Source organism: Ictalurus punctatus, chromosome 6 (assembly GCF_001660625.3).
Source record: "Ictalurus punctatus breed USDA103 chromosome 6, Coco_2.0, whole genome shotgun sequence".
Classification (NCBI taxonomy): domain Eukaryota; kingdom Metazoa; phylum Chordata; class Actinopteri; order Siluriformes; family Ictaluridae; genus Ictalurus; species Ictalurus punctatus.
In genome coordinates this window covers 29378502-29402886 of record NC_030421.2, presented here as the reverse complement: position 1 = coordinate 29402886, position 24385 = coordinate 29378502, and the positions used below count along the sequence as shown (strand labels likewise).

General features: G+C 41.5%; 1 protein-coding gene across 5 annotated transcripts in view; it reads left to right on the top strand.

Moving 5' to 3' along the window:
* hdac4 (histone deacetylase 4) overlaps positions 1-24385 on the top strand; it is a 205109-nt gene that overhangs the window by 17514 nt on the left and 163210 nt on the right. For 2 of the 5 annotated variants that reach the window (XM_053681096.1, XM_053681098.1), the window contains exons 2-3: positions 7659-7950; positions 12989-13048. In XM_053681096.1, the coding sequence (XP_053537071.1) occupies positions 7929-7950; positions 12989-13048 (82 nt within the window). In that variant the 5' untranslated portion in view covers positions 7659-7928. Of the gene's footprint in view, positions 1-7658; positions 7951-12988; positions 13049-24385 lie in introns of those variants that run through there. The other 3 variants (XM_053681100.1, XM_053681097.1, XM_053681103.1) reach the window with 2 other exon arrangements.

The following is a 24385-nucleotide window of genomic DNA, read 5'->3' as shown; positions in this document are numbered from 1 at the left end:
GTGTATTTGTTACACAAGGTGGGGAGGGGGGGAGGGTAGGGGGAGGTTGTGTGTATGCAGGGAAAGCCACATGGCTGAAATGGCTGGAATGTTAAAGCAGTGTCTAGTGGTTGTAAATACAAGAGCTCTTGCACTTACACGTGGAAAGCTCTTTATAGGACACACTACTTTTACACTCGTGTGTGTGTGTGTGTGTGTGTGTGTGTGTGTGTGTGTGTGTGTGTGTGTGTGATTTCATCATTGCTTTGATCGAAGTTAACGCTCAATAGGTGTGAAAGTAACAATATTACTAATATTGCAGTATGTAGTCCTCCATACTCCACATTTGGGTTGTCTTCTCACAGGCTTCCAGTCATAGTGTGTGTGATGTCAGAAAGTTTGGTCAGGTCAGAAGTGCACCAGTGCAGTCTCTGTTTCTCTGACACACACACACACACACACACACACACACACACACAGAGTCCCCTCCGAAACAATTGGAACAGCAAGGCCAATTCAGTTATTCTTGCTGAAGACTGAAGACTGGGGTTTGAGATCAAACGATGAATATGAGAAGAGAGTTTAGGGTTTCAGATTTTATTTCCTGGTATTTCTATGTAGATTGGTTAAATGAAAGAACATAGCACATTTTGTATCAGGCGAGCAAAAATATCGGAACAGACGACTTTCTCGTGCCCCAAGTGTGTCGTGTTAGATTGATTGTTTAAGTAGTAAATAGCGCTGAACATCTGTTCTTGGTTTTAGCTTTCAGATTCACCTGTGAAGACTGCATTTTTTTTTTTTTTTTTTTTTTTTGTTAAAAAGGATAAGCCAACATGAAGGTTGACTGCTTTCTGTGGGTGTAAAGCAAGCCATTTGGAAGCTGAGAAAAGAGGGAAAATCAATCAGAGGCATTGCACAATCATTGGTCATAGCCAATACAACTACGTGGAATGTTCTGAAAAAGAATGAAACCACTAGTGTACTGAGACATCTCAAACAACCCCCACAAGGCTGGGGTGAAGGTATCATAATCTGCAGTTTGAAGACGACGTCGAGAGCAGAAATATAGAGGCCATACCAGGAGATGTAAATCACTCAGCAGTAAGAATCAGAAAGCCAAATTGGGATTCGCAAAGAGATACAGAGCCAAGATTAACCTCTACTAAAGCGACTGAAAGGCCAAAATGTGGAGAAACAAAGGCTCATGAGCTCATGAGCCAAAACATACAAGCTCATCTGTGAAAGATTGTGGAGGTAGTGTCATGGATTGGGCTTGCATGGCTGCTTCCGGAACATTTTCACTAATCTTTATTGATGATGTAACTCATGATGATAACAGCAGAACGAATTCCCAATTCTACAGCAAAAAAAATAAATTCTGCCAATTTACAGAGACATGTATGCAAATTAATTGGGAGGAACTTGATCATGCAGCAAGACAATGCCCCAGAACACACTTCCAACTCAACAAAGAACTTGATCAGGAGGAGAAAGTGGAAGGTTTTAGACTGGCCAAGTTAATCAGCAGGTCTTAACCCTTTTGAGCAGCGTTTCACCTCCCGAAGAGGAAACTGAAGGGAGACACTCGACGAAACAAACAACAACTGAAACAGGCTGTGGTAAAGCCTGGAAAAGCAAAACAAAAGAAGAACCCAACAGTTTGGTGATGTCATTGAGTCACTGGCTTGATGTCGTTATTCAAACAAGGGATATGCAGCCTAATATTAAATGTTATTTGCTTTACTTTATCTGTTCCTATCATTTCGCACACCTAAAAAATCGGCTGGTCTGATCCAAAAGGTCCGATGTTTTATGTTGTTTACCACGTCTCGATGTAAACGCCAGGAAATAAAAGCTGAAATATTAAACTCTCGTCTCATGTCCAACTTTTGATCTCAAACCCAAATGTCTTTGGTGTGCAGCACAAACAAAAGAATTGGTCTTGCTGTTCCAGTCATTTCAGAGGGGACTGTAAACACACATATATACACACACCAGTCTGGCTGGGCTTAGAGCAAGATGAAACACTGAAAAATTCAGTGAAAAACATTGCTATAATCTGATTATTCAAAAAAAAAAAATTGCTTTGAGGCAGATTTTTTTTTTTTTTTTGCAAATCTGCTCCATCAACAGAAACTGACAGCATGATTTCAATCTAATAATCAGATGAAAGTCGCTGAAAATCAGTTTCTCTTAAAGAACTTAAGAAGTAGTCGTGTTTTTTGTATTCTTTTACAGCTCTTTTGTTATGACAACAGTTGAAAATAATGTCAGTATTGTTCAGCTTAGCCATCCCTGAATAATTGTATTTATTATATAACTTCGTATATAGCTTCCCGACATATTTCCCGACCACATACAGACATTTCTTTGAGTGAGCATGTCTAATATTCAGATGGTGTGATCGGAGCGATGTTGTGTTGATGGCTAGCGCTAATGCTGTAGGAGTAAGCTGACTCCAGCACATCTAATCCACACCACCTGGCCTCAGCGAACAGCCAGGGACACTCCGAGCCAGAGACGCCGTTCCCTCTGTCTGCAACTCACCAGAGACGCTTTCCTCCAAACCCACCATCTTAACTCGGCATTGCCGAAGTTATCTTTCTCATGCTGGTGCTGAAACGCACTCGTACCCTTGATTGGGCTGCATTACACTGAGCAACAGGATTTCCATTTGTATGCCATTTGAATTCATTCATCGTGTCGCTCAATTCATCACAACTAGAGTGAAGCAACATCACACTTTTTTGGAGCAAAAAAGGAAATTTTATGAATTTATTTTTGCTGTTATACGATCCACTCGTCCCCCCTCAGAATAAAGGGTCACTGCACGGTTCTTCTCAGCTACCACCTTTATCCTATGATGAAACTTTTTTTCCATCCTGGTTAGTGTGGTCTCTTCTACAGTGATCCACGAGGCATGAGGTTTCACTGAATGGTTCTGACGAGGATGAAACCGATCTAAATTTAATGCTATGGCCTTCACACTCGCCACATCTCAACCCAGTTGAACAGATTTTGGAGCGACCTATTAGGCAGCATCCATCACCAACTGAGAGAAAATGTGGTGTTCTTCTCTCCAGTACAGTTCCTGACGCTTGAAGCTGTTGTGTTAGCTCGTGCTGGCGTAACACCTTTCTGAGACACTTTATGCTGTTTTATCCTTTAAATTGTCATCTCTTCTATGACTAGATTAGCCAAGAATTTGTGGATTTGGTGTTTAAAAATAAGGGTTATACAGAAGATAACCTAATCTGGGATCAGTGGGGCTGTTTATCCCCCCCTCCCAAAGGATCTGGGAAAGCTGTTAACACTATATAGTCAAATGTTTGTGGACACCTGACCATATGTCTTTTTTTTTTTTTTTTTTTTTTTTTTTTTTCTTTCCCTTCAATATCCCATTTCAGATTTAGTCCCAATTTGCAGTTATAATAACCTCCACTCTTCTGGGAAGGCTTTCCACTAGATCATGGAGTGTGGCTGTGGGGATTTGCTCATTCAGCTACAAGATCATTAGTGGGGTTAGGTTAGTCAAGGGGTCCTGCTGAACAGTCGGTGTTCCAGTTCATTCCAAAGGTGTTCAGTGAGGTTGAAGTCAGGGCTCTGTGAAGGCCGCTCGAGTTGCTCCAGTCCAACCTTGGCAAATGATGTCTTCATGGACTGTGCTTTGTGCACAGGGGCATTGCCTTGCTGGAACGGCTTTGGGTCTCTTAGTTCCAGTGAAGGGAAATTGTAATGCTACAGCAAAGGTATCAAGACATCCTATACAATTGTGTGCAACAGTTTGAGGAAGGCCCACACATGCGTGTGACGGTCAGGTGTGTACAAACTTTCAACTCGGAGCCAGACAACAATCCAAAAGATGCATCCAAATCCACATAAAATGCATAACTGACCACAGAGTCGTGCTTTTGACACGGCCATCCCATTCCCCTGGCCAAAACCCCATTTAAAACCTGTGAGATGAGCTGCAGAGGCGCGTCCACAAGAGAGAACCGAGGACCTTCAATAGGAAAGATTCTCAAGTTCTCCGAGTCTCATCAAGCATGATAGGAGAAGACTCGGTGCTGTCATGTTGGCAAACGGAAGTTGCACTAAGTACAGAATGCAGGGGTGCAATAGTTGAGATTTTGTTTAAAATGTTCTTATTTTCTTAGGATAAACTTGCGCCAATTAAATGTTAGATTCTTCTCATATTTCCAATTTGACATGAAGGTAATTAACCATAGACACTTTTTTTTTTTTTTTTTCTTTTCAATAACAAATTTGACCCATTTTTACTAGGAGTGCCAATAATACTGGAGTTGACTGTAATATGAAGTATAAAGGAAGGAACATTTGAATTATAAATCGGTGGTGATTTTTAAAAGAAGGTTGTCATTAACTGCAACTGAGCATTAAATGTTTTGGGGAAAGTTATTATCTTCGTTAAAAACTTTCGGTTAATAAAAGTTGAATCGAATGATTTTTAACGCAAGATGTTTTCATTAAAGCCCACTGCTTTCTTGGCACTTCAACAAAAAAAAAGTAACATAACTATTAATTAATTAAGTATTTTAGGACAATACAATAATATATAGACAATATAACAGTAATGTATCATAGTATTAGATTAGTATCATCCAATCCGTTTTACAGAATATTGGGAAATCGAATCCGCTTTAAAGAGTTGATTGGTCTCTGGTTTTGACCACCTCTTTTGGTTGTTTATGATCTGATTAACTTCTGGCTTGTTTTTCTTTCCATAATCTGAAAAATGACTGAAATTAATCATGAGCTTTATTTTTAATTGGGTGGAAAAATAAAACCTATAGCTTTCAAGTCAGCAGCCCACATGCATCCCCTGTCCATGTTTGTGTTCTATATAGAAGTGTTAGTAGGGAGGGCTGTTTGCTTTCATTAGAGTGGATGATTGCTTCCTCTCAACACACACACACACACACACACGCACGCACACACGCACGCTTGCCTGTTGAATGAGTCCTTAATAAGTGTTTGTTGAAGTATGGTAAAGCATACACCCCATGTGCTGAGGCAGTGTGAGGACCTGGACCATGTAATTACTTCACTGGCAAATTCATACTTTCAAGGACCTTCTGCGTACTGTAATATAATTAAATCCTACCTCTTATGTTTAGGTTTATGATGTGTTGGTGGAGAAGTAAAAGAAATGGCAAGGTTTTCAGATGATAGGATTTCTCCCTGTTGAATTTCCGAGTGAAGATATAGACTGGAACGCTTGTTTCCTGGCAGCATTTTTCCTTCTTAATCCTGTCCAAAGGCAGAGTTTCTGCAGCTGGGAGCTCTTATTTTTGTGCATTTTATCAGTGAGACAGGGCTTGTATATTGTGTGTTCTATTATAAAATTGTCTTTATTGTTTATGCTTTTGTTTTTTTTTTGTTTTTTCTTCCAAAAATTCAAAAATACTCTGTTCTCATGGACATCAAACAATTGCAAACACTACAGGTTTATATATATATATATATGGCACAGCCCTGATATGATATAATGAAGACTTCTGGCCTGGTTGCAAATCATATATATATATTTATTATTATTATCCATATCAGTCCGATCAATCTCAGGATTTTCACCTGTCACCGTGTAACAGGGTCTACTGCCTTCTAGATCCAGAATCAACTCTTTTCTCTTCTCATTAAACTAGAATGAACTCCGGTTCAATCCGATGTTCAGACAGTTTGGTTTGCCTGCTTTGGTTATAGGATCTATTATTTAGATTAGATTCAAAACTTGGTTGGGGGTTGGAGGCAGAGAGAACCTTTTATAATACTCACTGTATTAATAACCGTAGGTGTGTTGGGATAACGTAACCCCGTTTAAGATAATGTGTCGATGTCAGAACCCAGTAGGTCATTGATGTGCTTAAGTGTGCTTAGATAGATCTACGTACAAGTCATTTCCAAAGTGTGTTACAGACAGTTCTCAGCTCTCCTCCACTGCTGAATTCCTATTTGTTGAGTTTGGCTGTTTAGCCTCGTGTTGCAGTTAAGCCTTCATTCATGTTGGAGCTCTGCTAGAGGAACTCCCCTTTCCCGCTGCTTTATCAGAAGGAAAGCTGAGCGTGTAAGTGTGGGGGAATATCCCTGTGGCTCAGAACACACTCCTCCCTTCTCTTAGCAGCACATATTTGAGTTATGTAACTGAGCTAAGCCTTGCCTGCCTGCCTGTCTGTCTGTCTGTCTGCGTGCACTGTACTGGAGATGCCCGTTTTTCATTACACATGGTTACGCTGTGAGACTGACTCCAGCATGTTGGGTCAAGGATGTCCACTCTGCAAGATCTCATTCTGATCAAGTACAAACATAACTCAATCCACTTGTAATCTGTTGGTCCTGTCTGTCTGAGTGTGCACATGAGACATCTGTCTGTCTGAGTGTTCAAATAAGACTTCTGCAAGTGAGAGGTCTGCCTGCCTGTCTGCCTGCCTGTCTGCCTGCCTGTCTGCCTGCCTGTCTGTCTGCCTGCCTGTCTGCCTGCCTGTCTGCCTGCCTGTCTGCCTGCCTGTCTGCCTGCCTCCCTGTCTGCCTCCCTGTCTGCCTCCCTGTCTGCCTGCCTGTCTGCCTGCCTGTCTGCCTGCCTGTCTGCCTGCCTGTCTGCCTGCCTGTCTGCCTGCCTGTCTGCCATAGTTTGCAAGTGAGAGGTCTGTCTGTCTGTCTGTCTGTCTGTCTGTCTGTCTGTCTTGTGCAAGTGAGAGGTCTGTCTGTGCAAGCCGCTAGCCTGCCATTGGGAGCAACTTGGGGTTCAGTGTCTTGCCCATGGACACTTTGGCATGTGGAAGCATGTGAGCCGGTGATTGGACTGCCAACCCTACGATTATACAGTATATACGATTATACTTGCTGATCTGTCTGTCTGTTTTGGTCTTTAAGCAACATAGTTGTCTATTTGGTCATTGAACACCAAGGTAGAAGATCCATCTAGGTTTTTTTTTTTTTTTTTTTTTTCTTTTTCTTTTCTTTTTTTCTTTTTCCTTCCTTGGTCTTTGAATGACCCGTCTGTCTGTCTGTCTGTCTGTCTGTCGGTCCCTTCATGTGTAGTATCTTATCTTATGATCTGTCTGCTTGCTGTTCAGGTCTTCCTGTCTGCACATCTGTCTGTCTTCCTGTTTGGGTCTTTAAATGACAAATCTGCCTGTCTGTCTTGAAACTATATAGATTTGTCTGTCTTTTTAGAAAAGGCAGTTCTGCCTGTCTTTTCAATCAGTAATGCGTGCACGTGTGCGAACGTTCTTTAATGCATACTTCTCATCCGTCCGTCCATCCATCTATCTGTCCGTTTGTCCATCCGTACATTCATACTTGCATGCATATTTACACATCCATCCATCCATCCATCCATACATACATGCGTGCATGCACCCGTACATTCATACCTGCATGCATGTTTACTTGGCTCTTTTACTAAAGATGGGAGTCTGTGATAAGAAGCACATCAACCGTGTCATATTTATGAGGGTGGCTGACTCTTGGTCAGTCGTGTTCACTGTCGAAATGCGTCATACCCTCCTTCTGTTCTGGTGCTAGTCATGGTTACGCGCCGGTGTTGGTGAGAGGAGGTGGCAGTTACACCAATGCACACATTATGTAGGGATATCAGTATGAAGCATCACAGTTCTTGACTTTCCCTGTGTTTTTTTTTTTTTTTTGTGTTCCAGAGAGTGAAGAGAAGCAGGACTATTGGTGGGACTGGGATTTAGCCCATCAGGGGGCGTTATGAGCACCTGAGAGCTCTGTCTCTCCACACCAGTCTCTCTTGTCCAGTGGGATCAGTAACCAGTGGATGGTGTTCCCCTCAAAGGCATCTGGGGAGCAGTGAGGCCCTCTCCACATCCTCATCTGCCAGGACACGCTTCCTTCCTGACCCCTTCGTCTTCCTTTCCGGCTTCCACACACACACAGACACACAAGCAGCAGCAGCAGTAAAAATGAGTTCCCATAGTCACCCAGGTAAGAGCTGCCTTCTTCTCTGGACCCGAATGTAATTGATTGCTTCTGTCCTGTTTGAGCAGGTGTGTGTGTGTGAGAGAGAGAGAGAAATATGATGTGAATCAGTGTTGGAGTGAATCATGTTTCAAGCTACATTGACATTACACAGACTCAAGTGTCTCAGGTCTGTTTTTCACACGTCGGATTTTTCAGTGCACATTGAAAGTGGAATCTTTTCGGTTGGTGTGGCCTGTTTCCACCCTATCAGATGACGGCTACCAACCGGGGAGGGTGAAGGCTAACATGTGCTTCCTCCAAGATGTTCCTTTCTTTTTTCTTTTCCCCAGCTGTTACGGTCACATACAGGACAATGTAACAAACTAGGCGGAAAGCACTATCCACGCACTTCCACATACATGAGTCTACTGTGATTGACAGGTGAGAAAGTATAGGCCCCTCCTACCCAGAGAGCACAGACAGTTTTGCTCTCATGGATGCCCAACGTATGGCTGTCTCCTGACATCCTTTCATCAGGATTCAAATGTACATTTTCACAATGATGGTGAGCATTTTTCTGTAGTGTCTAATGTAGTGGAATGCAGTGCCACTATCTGTAACTACATGCACTGTAACTACATTAATCCAGATAAATTTGAAAGTGCATCTTTTTCCTCTACATTTTGGCCTTCCATCCACACTCAAACAAAGAAAGTACAAATTGTACTGTTCCTGTTCGTATCTGTATTCGTATCCTTTCAGAGCACGTTATCTATTCAATCCGAACGACGTCTCTGTATTCGGTTACATGCTTTGTATTCAGTTCCCGCACCCATCAGCACAGAAATGCTAATAATAGTTGCAAAAACAACAAGTCACACATCTGGCCATTTTTTTTTCTTCCCCCCAACCTTTCTTGCCCTGCTAGTGATGAGCTGGCAGCTAATATCTAGAATAAATCATCTCTGCAGTGCAATCTTGTGCTAATGGCTCATTTATTTTATTGCTACTGCAGTGATGGAATGTTTCACAATGTTTATTTTGTATTTTTTTTTTTTGTTGTTGTTGTTGTTGGTTTTCATGGCGCATGCAATCCATGCACATAATGTAGATTTTGAAAAACGGTTGCAGGGAAGACGTGCGTTCATGTGACACTAATGGCACATGCAGATTACAAGCCAAACACGAGTGTAAATAGTTGAGGCTTACAGATGTAGAAACGTAGGCTCGATTTGCAAATAAAGCCTCGCTCATATTAGGGTGGGCCTGACGGGAATGAAATACAGGATGTGTGCGTGGAATATTCCCTCGCTTCTCCTAAAGGAGGGATTGATTTGTTATGTTGTAAGATCATCTCCTGAGCACCGAGGGTACGACACTCGGAGCAGCCGTATCAGACGGGCTCTGATTCCAATCGTGACTTTTTGGGATCCGGATTTCTATCCTAACAAACCGGTCTGCCTCGGCCAAGGACGCTCGGCTGTCTCGGCTACGGGAATGGTGCATGACGGACCTTAAGGGCTGCGAGTTGCAGTGCCAGAAAAGCCTTTTGATTCTCATTCAAATATCTGTGCCTGATCTGTCTGTGCACCGCTGCCAAGGATGTCTTTAGCCAACTGTCATCTCTGAGAAAGGGGGAGGTTATTTTAGATCACTGTAAGCAATGCGCTCTCGTTCTTGCTTTTTCGTCTCTTTATACATCAGTTCAGCTAAACAAAACATTCAGCTTGAACTTTTTTTTTTTTTTTTTTTTAATCTTCATAGTTGTTTTCGGGAGTAAGACCCGGAATGTCGTTTATTCTCATTACTCACTGAAAGGATGAGTCCATTGTGGACATTGTTAGGCTGTGCTTGTTTAGAGACATGCCTCTGTCATGTCGAGCTATGTGTACATCACTGCAGGAGCAGCCTTTAGATGCCGCTTTACAGCCTCCCCGAGCTAAACGCAGCTGTTTTTTCAGCTTTTACAGTAACGACTGAAAGTTTGGTTCGTCTTAAAAACAGTCGTCTGCAGGAGTCCTGCTCTGTTAAGTATCAGGCTGGGCAATTAAAATTTTCAGATAATATCGATGTCATAAATTATGGCACGATATACTTTTTAAGTTTTAGAACACTTCCAAATTGTTGATTTGATGTTAAAAGTTTGTACTAAAAATGCCCTAAAAAAATATTTGAAATGTTCTAAAAAAAAAAAAAATATGCAAAGCATTGTTTTTTTCCCTTCTTTTCAAGCTGTTTTTTTTTTTGTAGACATGAAATAAAAGAATAATTAAACTTTTCACATGTTTTTTTTTAATACCCCAGGTGGCTCTGTGGTTAAAGGCTCTGGGTTATTGATCAGGAGTTGAAGCCCTAGCACTTCCAAGCCACCACTGTTGGGCCCTTGAGCAAGGCCCTTAACCTGCAATCGCTCCGTTGTTTAAATGAGAGAAATGTAAATCGCTCTGGATAAGGGTGTCTGCCAAATGCCATAACATGTAAATGTAAATACCTCACTACTGTTTAGCAGGTAGTTTGTTACCAAATATATCATGACAAATGGTAAATGGTGCACGTATATAGTGCTTTTCTCCAGAGCGCTTTACACTGGCTCATTCACACACACTCGCACACCAATGGTAGCAGAGCTGCCATGCGAGGCGCTAACTCGCCATCGGGAGCAACTTGGGGTTCGGCGTCTCGCCCAAGGACACTTCGGTATGTGGGGTCACGTGGGCCGGGAATCAAACCGCCGACCCTATGATCCGTGGACAACCCGCTCTACCACCTGATCCACAGCCACCCCACAGTATAGTGTATGATGCGTATAGTATATCAGGAATGTCAAAGATGACATTATTGTAAGGAAAATAATATTTTTGTCATATCCTACCTGTCATTTGGTTTCCATTTCACTTTTCCGGTTCGACTTACACTGTTACCGCATAGTAGAAACGTACAGTAAGATGGCATGTCCGAACAGATTAAACCGCTTGCCTTGAACACTTTTCCAGACGCTGTTTAACATGAATTATATGGATTTTATTGAACGTAACTTTTCAAGAACCGGACAAAAATATACAACGAGAGAAGAAAAATACTTTGAAACTGAAAACGGGAACTCTGTGGCAAAAACGTGACATGGTAACATCCAATAAACAGCATTCTTTAAGTCTAAGCTTAATTTTCACTAATAACGGTTTATGAATTCTTTCAAAGTTTATGCTTCGCAAGTTTACGTTTGCGATCCGGCACAAATCTCACGTGTGGGCGGGGCTTAACCACGATTTACTCTTATTGGCTAGTGAGATTTGGCTCAACAGCTCCCTGACATTGGCGTAGAGACTTTGAATTTTGGAAAGCGTTCTGGATGCTTGTACCTTGTAGTGGAAATTATTTACTCGCTTAGTATATTAGTGCGTAATTAATATTTGAGGTTTGGGTAGTCTCGTACGACTATTTTTTTCAAAATGTAAAAGGAGCGGCATCATTATTGTCCTCCTCCCCAGCTGGACACTTGAGCTGTCGATCCAAATCTCACTAGCCAATGAGAGTAAGTCACTGATAAGCCCCACCCAAGAGGTAAGAGATTTATGCCAGAATGGCGAGCATAAACTTGCGAAGCATAAACAAACACTGGCATGAACCAAAACCATAAAAATATTAAAGTTTTATATACATCATGTAAATTTGTTAGCTTAATCACACATGTTTCTGTCATGGTACTTCAAGTAGGATCATACGCTAGTGGGTTTATTAAAAAAAAAAAAAAAAAAGTGTGTACAGAACATAAGTTAAAAAAATTGCTAATGTAAGTAATCATTCGAGAGCCACAACAACGATAAGCTGCTTACTTTTGTTGATGGAAGTTCGCTGAGAGTTCGTCCCCCATTTATTTTTATTTATTTATTTATTTATTGAGCTGAGAGGCTTCAGAAAACGATGCCATTTCCAGTAATGCTCGACGCTTACCGGTGTTGCATTGTGGGATTTTTTTAGGGCGCGAAAGTTCCAGTGCACTGGAAGGGTTTTACGATCGAGACAGCTCTTAAAATGGCCGACTCCCTGATCATTGCCCCGACTACGGAACTTGGGAGCTGATTGAGACACACCCGTTGTGTGTATTTTAGTTTGTTTCTTGGAAAGATACGTTCAAGACTTTTGGCACAAATTTAATTCCACAGAATTATGATCAAAACAAAAACGAAGCATCACATGTATTCGCACTGAGATTTTGTATACATGCACCCCATACGCCAGTGTTACACACATCCCAGTCCGGACCAGAAACGTGATGCTCGTTAGCATGTCATTTCCTTGTCTGTCAGTCGAGTGAGAGTTGTGCGCACCTTGGTGTCCAGACGTATTAATCAAGTGCTGGTCTAATTCTGTAATGGGTGGAGCACAAGATGATGTCTGCAAGATCTGTGGTTCATCAGCATCAGGCTGATCTCATCTTTCTTATTAATGTGTTCAAAAATGTGTCTCATCTGGGGGAAAAGTGCATGGAAAATGGGCAGGGGTGACGTTTCCTGTGGGTGTGGACTCATTAATGTGTCATGGAGGCCACATAGAGGTCGTAGTATTGCGCAGTATTTTCCATTTAAGCAAATCTGTCCATTTTTAACTGCCATGAAATCAGTTTTATCTGTATACTCTAGCATTTTTTTTTTTTTTTTTTCCCCCAACAATAGACGTCACAAAACCGCTTTATAGAAATCCGGATATAGCTCTAGATCCCTAATGGTAGTGGCAAAAAAAAACTGAGATGACTTGTGGAAGGAATTTTGAGAGGAACCAGACTCAACATGCAGTTTGGGTTGAGAACAGGACAGTGTTTTATATTGCAGCAGCAGTTCTGCAACATCCAGGTCAAATCATTCACTAAAGCCAGGGTCCAAGTAAATACATATTGCCTCAGTGCTTCAGTACCGATATGTATGAATCCAATTTAGTTCTATTTCTTTGCACAATGTAATGTTTCTTTGCTAAGCCGTGATACTTGTAATTTTATGCTCACAGTGTATCAGTTAGAAAAGGATGTCCCCGACCTCCGGTAACCCTCGCTACCCTTCTCTTTCAGAGCCACATTGTGAAATGGATCTGTGGGAAGATGACCGTGACCCCCAGATCAAACTAAAAGGTATTAAGAAGATAGTTACCATGGATTTGAAACAAACCTTGTCACCTTTTTGGCTTGGCCTGTACTTCATGAGCTCTCTTGAGCAACTCCCTGATTCCTCGGATGTTACTTTTGCTCGGTGTGGTGTTGCGATACTGAAACAAGTAACATGCTTATTATTCATCAGTCCAGGATGTCACAGAACATTCCATTTAGTTCTGTTCATGTTTCCCTGGTTTACATAGTAGCCATGAAAAAGCGCCCACGTGTGATCATGTACGTAATCCGCACCAAGCTCGTTGTTTGACGTTAGCTAGTGGTCTCGTTTTAAACAAATTAGATCAGTTACGTTGGATCGAGTAGGGTTGCAGTGGAAAGTGGGTTTTGTTTCATGTTGTTTTAAAAAAAAAAAAAAAAAAAAGTTTACTTTTTTTTTTTTTTTTTTTTTTTTTTTTTTTTTTACAGCTGTAAGTCAAGGATGTTTCATTTTAACTGCGTCGTTATGCCTCAGCGTTAATAACTGATGCTGGCTGAGCGTCAAGAACAACATACCGAGCAGGAGCTGTTCTTTTCACTCAACTAGTGTTTGTAGACATTTTTTCTTTCTAAGCCAGTGTTTGCTGCTCGTAATGAACTCCTCGTGAAGTTTTATCAGGTTCCTCATATTGTCGAAGATGCTGTAGTCCCTCATATTTTTTCTTTTTCCACGGAACATTAAATACGTCCCGATCGCTGTGCTTTTTGTGGTGTCTGGCCAGTCCTTCCAGGATTTTGCGATCGCAGAAATGAACGCAAAATCTCTGCGATTATTCGGAGGAGCTTGCAGTTTTTCAAAATGACCACGGGTTTTCCAGAGATTCGGGCCAAGACGCGTCATGTGATGTCGTCACAACGCGCGTTCAGTCGAAGCCCTCTTTGATTCACGTGCATCGAAGATGAGAACAGCGAAAAGATCTCATTTACCAACAAACATCACTGTGAAAGAGCGCGCAAAACAATTTCACCAGTTAAAGTAGTTTTCCGCAGAAAGAGCTCCGCAATTAAAATAAATAAATAAATAAATAAATAAATAAAATCCTAAGCAAAATCGAGCATTTTTGGCTGCAACTTCTTGTACGGACCGGTCGGTTCATCGGACTGATACCCAATATCACCATCAGTGTCTGTGCATTCCTAGTGTGGTGTATAAGCACTGTTGCGGTGAATCTTCCAGTTTAGGAGTTACTACTCCGCTCTGAAGGTATGTTAGAGCGTGGTCTGTTAGAGCTGCACCATGACACTGGGGACACACTTACAGTATCTCACAAAAGTGAGTACACCCAAAGACATGGCATGGCTCAGTGCTGGAAAATAATGGTGGCCACACAAAATATTGACACTTTGGGCCCAATTTGGACATTTTCTCACCTTTGTTGCCAGCGGTTTAGACATTAATGGCTGTGTGTTGAGTTATTTTGAGGGGACGGCAAATTTACACTGTTACACAAGCTGTCCACTCACTACTTTACATTGTAGCAAAGTGTCATTTCTTCAGTGTTGTCACATGAAAAGATATAATCATATATATTTACAAAAATGTGAGGGGTGTAGTCACTTTTTGAGACGCTGTATGTGTTAACCCCCTGTAGGAAAAAGTAAACGGGGCAGGGAACCTCAAAAACATTGCAGTTCTGTAAAATAGCCTAACTAGAATGAACCGAGAAGTGATCAGTGCCTGTACACGCTGTGCTCCACTTGGACAGTTGGTGAAAGGCTGAAACTAGCACAGCCTTCTTAAAGGGCTTTTTTGTTTATGCACCTGTGGACGATATTATATGCCTTTGCTGTTATTTTATCCTTGGGTGATGTTTTTCTTTTGGAATGTCTTTGGTTTCTCTGTATTTGCTTCCCATATACTCAAAGCATACAGTATATATGTGTGTGTGTGTGTGTGTATAGTGTTGAACAGAAGTAAACAAAGAAAACAGCAGTCCCTAAAATTCTGGAGATGCATGAGAGAATAATTTACACAATTCATTTCGGAGAGTTTTTGCAAAGCAGGTTTCTCATGGATTCCAATAAATCATGATATTGTCAGCAGTTTATAGCCACAGAATTTAATGACACCATTATAACAATGTTTCATAATGCTATGACAAGTTTGTTCATGAGAAGATGAAAATGTCTTTTGGAGTTTTCTCAAGCTTTGTTGTTTAACTATTGTACTACTGATCATTCAAAGCTGAGCTCGCATCTCAAGTCTTATGCTGCATTCGAGCTTGTAAGTGGTATTTCACAGGTCCGAATGGCGTTTTTGCACTTGGTGCATACAGCACACGAAGTCGGGGGAGCATGCACCCCTCCATGTTCATCTTTTGTTATTCAGTGGGTCAGTGTTCTAGATGGTGATTTGATGTCACTCCAAAAACTGGAAAAGTATCTCTCCTAGTCGAGAAGACGAGTTGGACTTTCGAGTCGAGGGCATGTATATGTATTTTCTCTGACTTTTTCTGGTTGGAGGTTGGGAATTGCGACCTCAAGTCAAATGCAGCCTTAATACCGTTTTTATTAAACCCCATCATGATGGGAGCTTCTCGGCGTTAAACTGGGTGTACGCTACGATTTTTCTGACCGAATCGAAAAATCTCATCGCGTAAAACAGTGCTTTGGTCATGAGTCGATATCGGCGGTATCGCAACGCATTCCGGCAGTGTCTTTTTTTTTTTTAAAATTCAAATCTCCGTGTGAATGCTGCCAAGACGTTTGTCCAAAAGCCACTAGTTGGTGGACAGCATAGGATTTACTCCATCCATCCATTTTCTGTGCCACTTATCCTACACAGGGTCACGGGAAGACTGGAGCCAATCCCAGGAGACGCTGGGAACAAGGCAGGATGCACCCTGGACTGGTTGCCAACCCATCGCAGGGCACAATCACACACCATGGACATTTTAGAGATGCTAATCAGCCTACAGTGCATATTTTTGGACTGGGGAGGAAACCGGAGTTCACCACCGAAGCACAGGGAGAACATGCGAACTTCGGGCACAAAGTGCGGAGGCAGGAATCGAACTACCAACCCTGGAGGTGCGAGGCAAACGTGCTAACCACTAAGCCACTGTGCCCCCTAGGATTACTCCAAACTCAAATTTTAAATGAATTGCTACTCTAACAGATAGGGAGAAAAAAAAAACCTTATTTCCTTTAGAAGAATGGACGTTCCATGTTGTCCTCCATGTATACCCATGGACAAATGGCTCCAAACGCTTCTACTTTTAAAACCTATTTTCTCCAGGCATAGCATCGCCACAATTATATCCGTTTATATATTATAAATATAAAATTATATATATAAAAAATAATATATATATATATATTGTTTCTGTTTATACGGCGGATCACGTTGTTTCGTGACGTAAGCAGAACGTAGTAGCGTTCTTGAATCACAGGTCTATCGCTAGAAGATCTTCATGGTATAATCCACCATGGTGAACAGATTACCCAGATGAGGACGGGTTCCCTTCTGTGTCGGGTTCCTCTCAAGGTTTCTTCCTCTTAAAACATCTTAGGGAGTTTTTCCTTGCCACCGTCGCCACTCAGTGGCTCGCTCAGTTGGGATAAATTCACGCCTTTAATATCTGTATACCGTGTTGATATTTCTGTAAAGCTGCTTTGAGACAATGTCTATTGTAAAAAGCGCTGTACAAATAAAATTTAATTGAATTGGAATTGAATTGAACAAATGATCGTGCAGTCCGTTATGAAATTAGCCAAGATGTCTATTGGGATCATGTCATACAGTGTGAAAATGAATAATCTTTAAAGATCACACTGAAATTACTCGGCGCTTGGAGATCTTCTTGCTTCACATATTGGTGTCGTGTTTTTTGGCGATTTGGCGCCATTTCTTCACACGTTTAGCAATCCTGCAATCTCTTCGGTCTCTCCACCCAATCTGCAAACATTCGCACTCCGTCCCAGGCCGTGCGCTCGCGCTCTGCCATGCGGTCATCTTTTTGCCACTGCTTATTGTTCTACTTATGGCCTCATTGTAAAGACCCTGCATTTACACTGTGGTGGCTCCTGGCAGTTCTTATGAGGGTCTGCCTTAATGTGAGCTTCCACCTGAGGTTCCTCATGGTAAAAGCCCAATGGAGAGCAGTTGTAACCCCTCAACAGTGGCTGCTTTGCTGGTTCATGGAGCCCATTATCTGTTCAGGCTTTTTTTTTTTTTTTTTTTTTTTTTTTTTTTTTGCATCCCAGATTGTCGGGGCTGCCTAGTTGGAGCAGTCTGGCTGATGTCAGTGCCACTAATCTACTGGCTTTTACTGCCCCAGAAAACCTGGAACTAATGATGTATGACAGAGGCAGTGACCCAGCTACTCTGCATTAGGAATGTTAACAGAGATTTTGGAGCAGCAGGACTGCACGGGGTCGGTAAGTTGAGACGACTCTGCAGGCAAGGTCTTATTACTGAGACACTAGTTTGCCGAAAAAACAAGATCGTTCGGTGCCGTTAGTCTTGATTCTTCTTCAGGTCTATGCTGTAAAGATTTATATTCTCACTATGAGGGGATAGGTCGGGTTCCGTTTTGAGTCTGGTTCCCCTTACGGTCATCTCCGAGAGTTTTCCACTGTAACTGTCACCTCTGGTTATGCACATTAGGGAGGTAAATCTACATCCAGGTTTCTGTAAAGCTGATTTGTGACTATCGCTGCATTTGACTCGAGTCCGATGCAGGAAGTCATTTTGTCTTTTGACAGTGTGACAGGACATTAAGTTTATTTGTCGAACTCAGGGTTGAAGACATTTTCCTGACTTTGAGTATGAAAGAATTCCATGTTTTCCTAATCAGAGGTCAGAAAATCTGAGCTACGCGCTTTAGTTGAACACAGAAAAAGTCTTTTAAGTGTTCGTCAATTTTTTTGGAATGAAACCACTGGAGATGTTGGCAGGGAAGTATTTGAGTTCCCTCAGTAAATCAAACAGACGTGAGAACTATAGTATAGCCTCAAACCATTTTGGCTGATTTGTCGGAGTTATATCTTTTTCTAATGACCTTTTTAAGTTTCTTTTCCATTTCATCTTCATTTCTTTCTTTTTTTTTTTTTTTTTGGTCATGATTAGTTTCAAGGTTCTCCGTTCCAGTCCTGAGAATCTTCTCAGCATAGCCGTATTGGGGTTAAAAAGTCCTGGTGTATATTATCAGCTTACTTTCTAGGGCATCATCTATTTTTTTTTTTTCATTTTGTGTCCTTTTCTGGTTGGAAAGTTTTCAGTTCAAAAGTTAACTGGGTTTCCATTTGTTACTAATGGGCTCATGTTCTAATTAGGGCATTTTTCATGCATAAAGTGTTCTACCATTGTTTTGATTAGGATCGTAAAAGAGGAAGAAGCCTAATATGTGATTATGATACTCCTTGGAAAAGAAGTACTGTTTATAGGGTGGACGGGTTTGAATATCCCTTTAAAAATACATCACATGGTGCTTTAACTTAGAATATCTGTTTGTTTTTTTTTTTCTTTCTTTTTTCATTCAATCGTAATGTAATAATAGTACTCTGCTATCTGATCTTTCGGCTGTTTCGGAGGCTGCTGTGTTGATTGGATACATGCCCTGTATGTCCTTGGGAATTTGAATCATGCGCTTTTGGCTTGAGATGTGTGTGCTTTGGTTTCCATGATATAGGTTTTGCTTGCAGTTGTTTAGCCCTGAAATATATTGGGTGGTTCCACTTGTATAACCATGCAGTAGATGATCCCGGGCAGTTTGCCATCTTCTGAGCCAAAAAAGCCACATTGTACTGGAACAATCTTTTAATCACTTTCATTTACAGTCATTATTCTCATCTCTCATTATATCATTATGTGTTTGTCCGCTCCCTGGCAGTCTAGAAAACAAGATACGATGGCATACTCCACCCAAAAAAAAAAGCTAACTATGGACATCATTGTGTGTGTGTGTATATATAAATAATAAGAAACAAAAACAAACAAAAAGATCATATCCCCTAACTGTTCTTCTTTTCTTAGAACTATACTTTGAGAATGACCTATCTCTAAAATCTCTTACATTGTCAGTATTTTATCACATTGCTGTTATAAGCATAAAATGTGGAAAAAACTGAGAGGGGGGGGAGTGTCCAGCACTGCTTAGCCAGATTTTTTGTTTTTTATTTGTTTTGTTTCTTGTGGTCAGCAATTCCATGTTGTTCTGTGCGCTCGATAGACCTTGTGTATGGTAAGATTAGGAATGTTGTAGGAGTGGCAGTAGAGGTAGTGCTGTAAAATGAAACGGTAGAAGATTACACAGCCAAAGGGCTTTCAGGGCAGTCCGCATCCCCTGCATGGAGAAATGGAGCTGCTTGTATACGTTGTAGGTTTTAGAGAGAGTCTGGAGGGATGGATGGGGGGGGGATTTTCTGGAGAGTCGTAGCCGGACACCGAAGGGACCACTGGAGAAAGAACTCCAGGAAATATATTTTAATTCCATTGTGAACCCTCAGATCATGCACTGTGACAACCCTAATGCTTGTCAGGTTCCCAGTGGATCCGGAGTCTATCCCTGGAACACTGGACGCTAAGCAGGAATACTCCCTGGATGGGACACCAGTAGGTTTTGGGCATGTGGGAGGACATCAGAGAACCTGGATGACACCCATGTGAATGCAGTGAGCATATACAAAACTCCACACAGACAGAATCCTGAGCTTAGGACCCTGGAGCTGTGAGGCAGCTGCTACCCACTGTTTCATTATCAGTGTGTAAGAAATAGTTGCTCTCATCCATCAGCTATCAGCGCTCACATTATTAGCATTAAATCAAATTCCAAGAGAGAAGCCTTAAGCAACGGGAAGTGGAGCAGGATGCACAACAGGATCTATTACACACTGGTGTCCTGAATGAGGTTTTTTATAGCAGTTAAAGTTGGACTGGGTTTTCAGATTGCATCACATGTGGGCAGCTGTCTCAACAGCTGAACAGACATGTTTTCAAATGCAAACAATACGCACATTTATTTAGACGTTTCCTTTTTAATGGGCCTTACGTTGTGTGCGAGTCCTGCTGCTTTGCGATGAAATCCGTGTTTTTGTTTTGTTTGTGGAACTGCAGTGTTGGGTGAGATTGCAGGCAAGCCTTTTTGTTGGGTGGTGATCCTGACTCGAGAGAACATGTGTTGCACTGATTTTGCAAGGTTTCATGCCTGGCTTAAGCTTTGTCGAGCTTACGCTCTTTTTCTCAAGCCTTTGCCTGAACAAGCCCCTCTCCCGCCGTGATTAATTGCTGGCAGGCACAGCCGAGGGGATCTTGCGTCAATAAATCGTCATGAAGGCAACTCCCCTGCTTCGAACATAAACACAGAGACAGGCTGTGCAGCGACTGAAGCCAGGCCAGAGCTAGTTAGAGCGCCACAGGCCCTCCGAGCTCCACAGCGTCGTTTATTTAACACCCAGATTTTATTAGAGGAGATCTGGCCACGGATCTCTATGGACTGTTTAATCTGCCATGAACCAAGGCCTGGTTTTACATGGTCTGGACAAATACTTAAGCTTATGTCAGACTCAAATGAGGGCCAATTGAGTCAGTCCAGGATCAGTGTTTTATATGTCCGTTTTCATATACACACACTTTGTTTGGTTAAACCTCACAGAGGGCCTTCGAACTCTGTGTGTGTGTTCCTGTGAATCCTGGCTACATGCTACATGAAGGATTGTCTTTAGGGATCGCAGTTCTTCATGACTACCCAGAACCCGCAGTATTAGAGTGTTTAGTTCTATAAAACATTGCCAGTAAAGCCGAGCCTGAGTGAAAGGGAACCGTGGCCTCAGGATGAACAGGATCACAAAGACTCCATCCCCAAATCCCTTTTTCAGCTCCAGTTGGGTAGCAGATGGTTTTGAATAATTCATGAAAAGTTTGTGGGTAGTGTTCGGCATCGCATTTATCTCGGAGGCTATTAGATTTCAGAGCAAGAAACCGATCCAAAATATTCAGCGAGCTCTCATCTTCAGAAACTTTCACTCAGCGATTTGATCTTTTTAAGTGCTGCACTGCAGCTACAAGAAATGAGATTTAATGCCTTGATTAATCACTTCAGTTAGTTGATACAGTTGTTTATTCTATTTTAAATTGAATCATAAACCAAGCTGCTGACATGCACAAAGTAACAAGTTTGTGTGTGAAGTATAAGGTGCATAGGTTTTGAATAGAAAGGCTACATTCGCAAGATCTGCCTTCGCAGTAAGTGATTCTCAATATTGCGTTCGAGTCAAAGTGTAAATTTGATATCGGGATTCTGAATAATAGTAATACGACTCTAATAAATCACGAGCGAGGGTTATTGCTTCGTCATTTATGAGATGATTACATTTTGTTCTACAAATGGGAGTCATTAGAGGCAGTAGTTTGAAGGAAATCTGTTATATACACCTCACCTACTGTCCACTTTATTAGGAACGCCCGTACGCCTTTCACATTTATGCAGATAAGCAGCCGTGCCTCGTACATGTGGCACCGACACGATGCTTACAATCATGCAGATACAGGTCAAGCTTCATTTAATGTTCACAGCAAACATCAGAATAGGGGGAAAATGTGATCTCGGTGACTCTGACCAAACTGCTGATCATCTGGGATTTTCACCCACAGCTGTCTGTAGAGTTTACACAGAATGGTGTTGGGCGGGGGGGGGTCAACAGCAATTATATACGTCTTTCAGAATCTGCAAAATGTTAATAATTACATATAGTTCACAAGACATAATAATAACTGAATTTACACAAATGAGCCAGTTCGAAAGTTTACACGCGCTTGATTATTAATACAGTGTGTCGTTACCTGGATGATCAGCGAGCGACGTGTTTACGTTTTGTGAGAGTTGTTCACGAGTCCGTTGTTCGTCCTGAGCAGTTAAACTGCCCACTGTTCTTCAGAAATATCCTCCAGGTCCTGCACATTGTATGCTTTTCCAGCATCTTCTGCATATTTGATCACGTTCCAGCAGCAGCTATATGATGTTGAGATCCATCTTTTCACACTGAGGATGACGGAGGGACTCGTACACGACTATTACATAAGGTGCAAACATTCACTGATGCTCAAGAAGCCAACACGATACATTAAGACCCAGGTGGGTGTGAACTTTTGAACAGGATGATTGGTGTAAATTATTATTATTATTATTATCCCCCCTCCCCCCATTTAGTACCGCCCTTTAGAACCTACATATGATATTTACATGTTTCCTAGAAGGCACAATATTAAGAATTTACACAGAATGTCAAATACGCTTGGAAAAGCGAGGAATGTGCAGGACCTGGAGGATTTTTCTGAAGAACAGCGGGCAGTTTAACTGCTCAGGACAAACAAGGGACTCATGAACAACTCTCACAAAACATAAACACAGTCGTGGATCATCCAGGTAACGACACGCTGTATTAATAATCAAGCGCGTGTAAACTTTCGAACTGGCTCATTTGTGTAAATTTAATTACGGTGTCTTGTGAACTATATGTAAACATCTGTTATATGAAAAAGCTTATTCAGGGCGGCACGAAATAAATAAATAAATAAATAAATATATAAATAAATAAATAAAGTCATTTTATTTTTCCTCTTATCTGAATTTAAATGAACACTGTTTGTGAGCCTTGTTGCTGAGACGAGGTCAGAAGAGAACGACCAGACCGGTCCTGTCAAACTTAAATAATAATCACTCGGTACGAGCATGGTGAGCAGAAAAGCATCTCAGATTGCTTTAAAAAAAAAATCTGAAGATTGGAGAAGTCTAGGTGACCTTTATCTCCTACGGGTGCCCACTGCAGGCAGATTCCTGTTCTCGGTTGAGAAAACCAGAGTGGAACCAGATGTGGTCTTCTGTTGTTGTATCCCATCCACATCATCTGCCACGATTATGTACATTTTCAAATTTCTTAACTAATTCAAGTAGCAAAAAAAAAAGCATTATGACTGCTGGATTTCTTTTTAGTTTCGTTTTTTTTTTTTCTTCCCCCCCACTCTTCCTTGACTCAAGTTATTGTAAGCACAATTTCCAGGCTTCTCTAGTCGTCGTCGTTCGTGTGTGAGCACGTTTATGTCATGACTGAAGAGCTCTACCGTCATGGGAGTCACCGCCTCTCTAATGACCAGTTGTGTGTGTTATCAAAAGGTGCCAGCATGGGCTTATAGAAAATATCCAGTCTCTGAAATTAAAGGTTGGTAAATGAATCGTGACCTTCTGAAAGGTGAGCTTAACTCCTGTAACTCAATATAATCATAGTATTTTTATTATTTATTTATTTATTTATTTATTTTTTAGCGGAGGAGACGCTGGAGAAATGATACAGAATTTAATTGTGTGTGAAATTGTGGTTTAAAAAAAAAAAAAAATAAATATTAAACTGCATTAAAAAACCAGCATGCATTTTGAAAGCTTCAAAACGTGATGCGTATTACACTTTCACGTTTAGCAAGGAGACCGCGAGGAAACAACTTCTCCGTCTGCTTAATTAGCCGGCTTTTTCACCAACAGTGCATTCAAACTACTTGAGGGGAAACACCGGCTGTATTATTCTCTAGGTTTGTACTCCGTGATGTTCAACGTTACGAGTTCTGTAAGGTCACAAAAATATCACTGTTGTTCACTGACTGCTCTGGAAAATTCTTCTCAATGGAAACAGATTTGTAGGCGGAAAGCAAGAGGGACGAGCCTAAACAAAGCTTCAGAGCATAATGGAAATTCCATCAGGGTAATTTCTATGCTGATTTCTTTGATGCTTTTGTCTCGTCCGTGCACTTTTCGTAATACCTAATTTGACTAATCTCATCTGAGGCTAAGGAGTGCTCATGTGCTGTTTGAATCGAACTTTCCGTTCTGGCAACCTGAAACGCAGAGCGTATTCCAAATACAATAGGACATATTATGGATAGATATTAAAAGCGAATCTTGCTGTTATCATTTGTGTATATAAAGAGTCTGGAGAGAAATTCACAGGCAAACCCGTAGCCAGGGCCACGTAACCTCAAACGGCGGAAAAAGCGCTAATTACAAAGTTAACAGCATTTAAACTTTGTCTCCCAATGGCTGTGGACACAGCAGTAAAGAGGCTGTTTTATAGCTGCGGCTAACACACATCAAGAGGCCTGCACGTGTTTGAGTTTCTCAGAGGAGATGAAGCAGAGCAGCACGGTAGCTCCTGATGAGGCATGCTGCAGCATTGTGGGAACACACCAGAGCAGGCCACATCAGGCAGCCTTCGGAGAGCCCACACATTTAACCAGCATGCAGGAAGAGGCACGATCTTCAAAGATTCTGTAGCCAGATGTAGCACGGTGCTCTTCTGCTTTATTTTTTTTTTTTTTCTTTTTTTTTTTTTTTT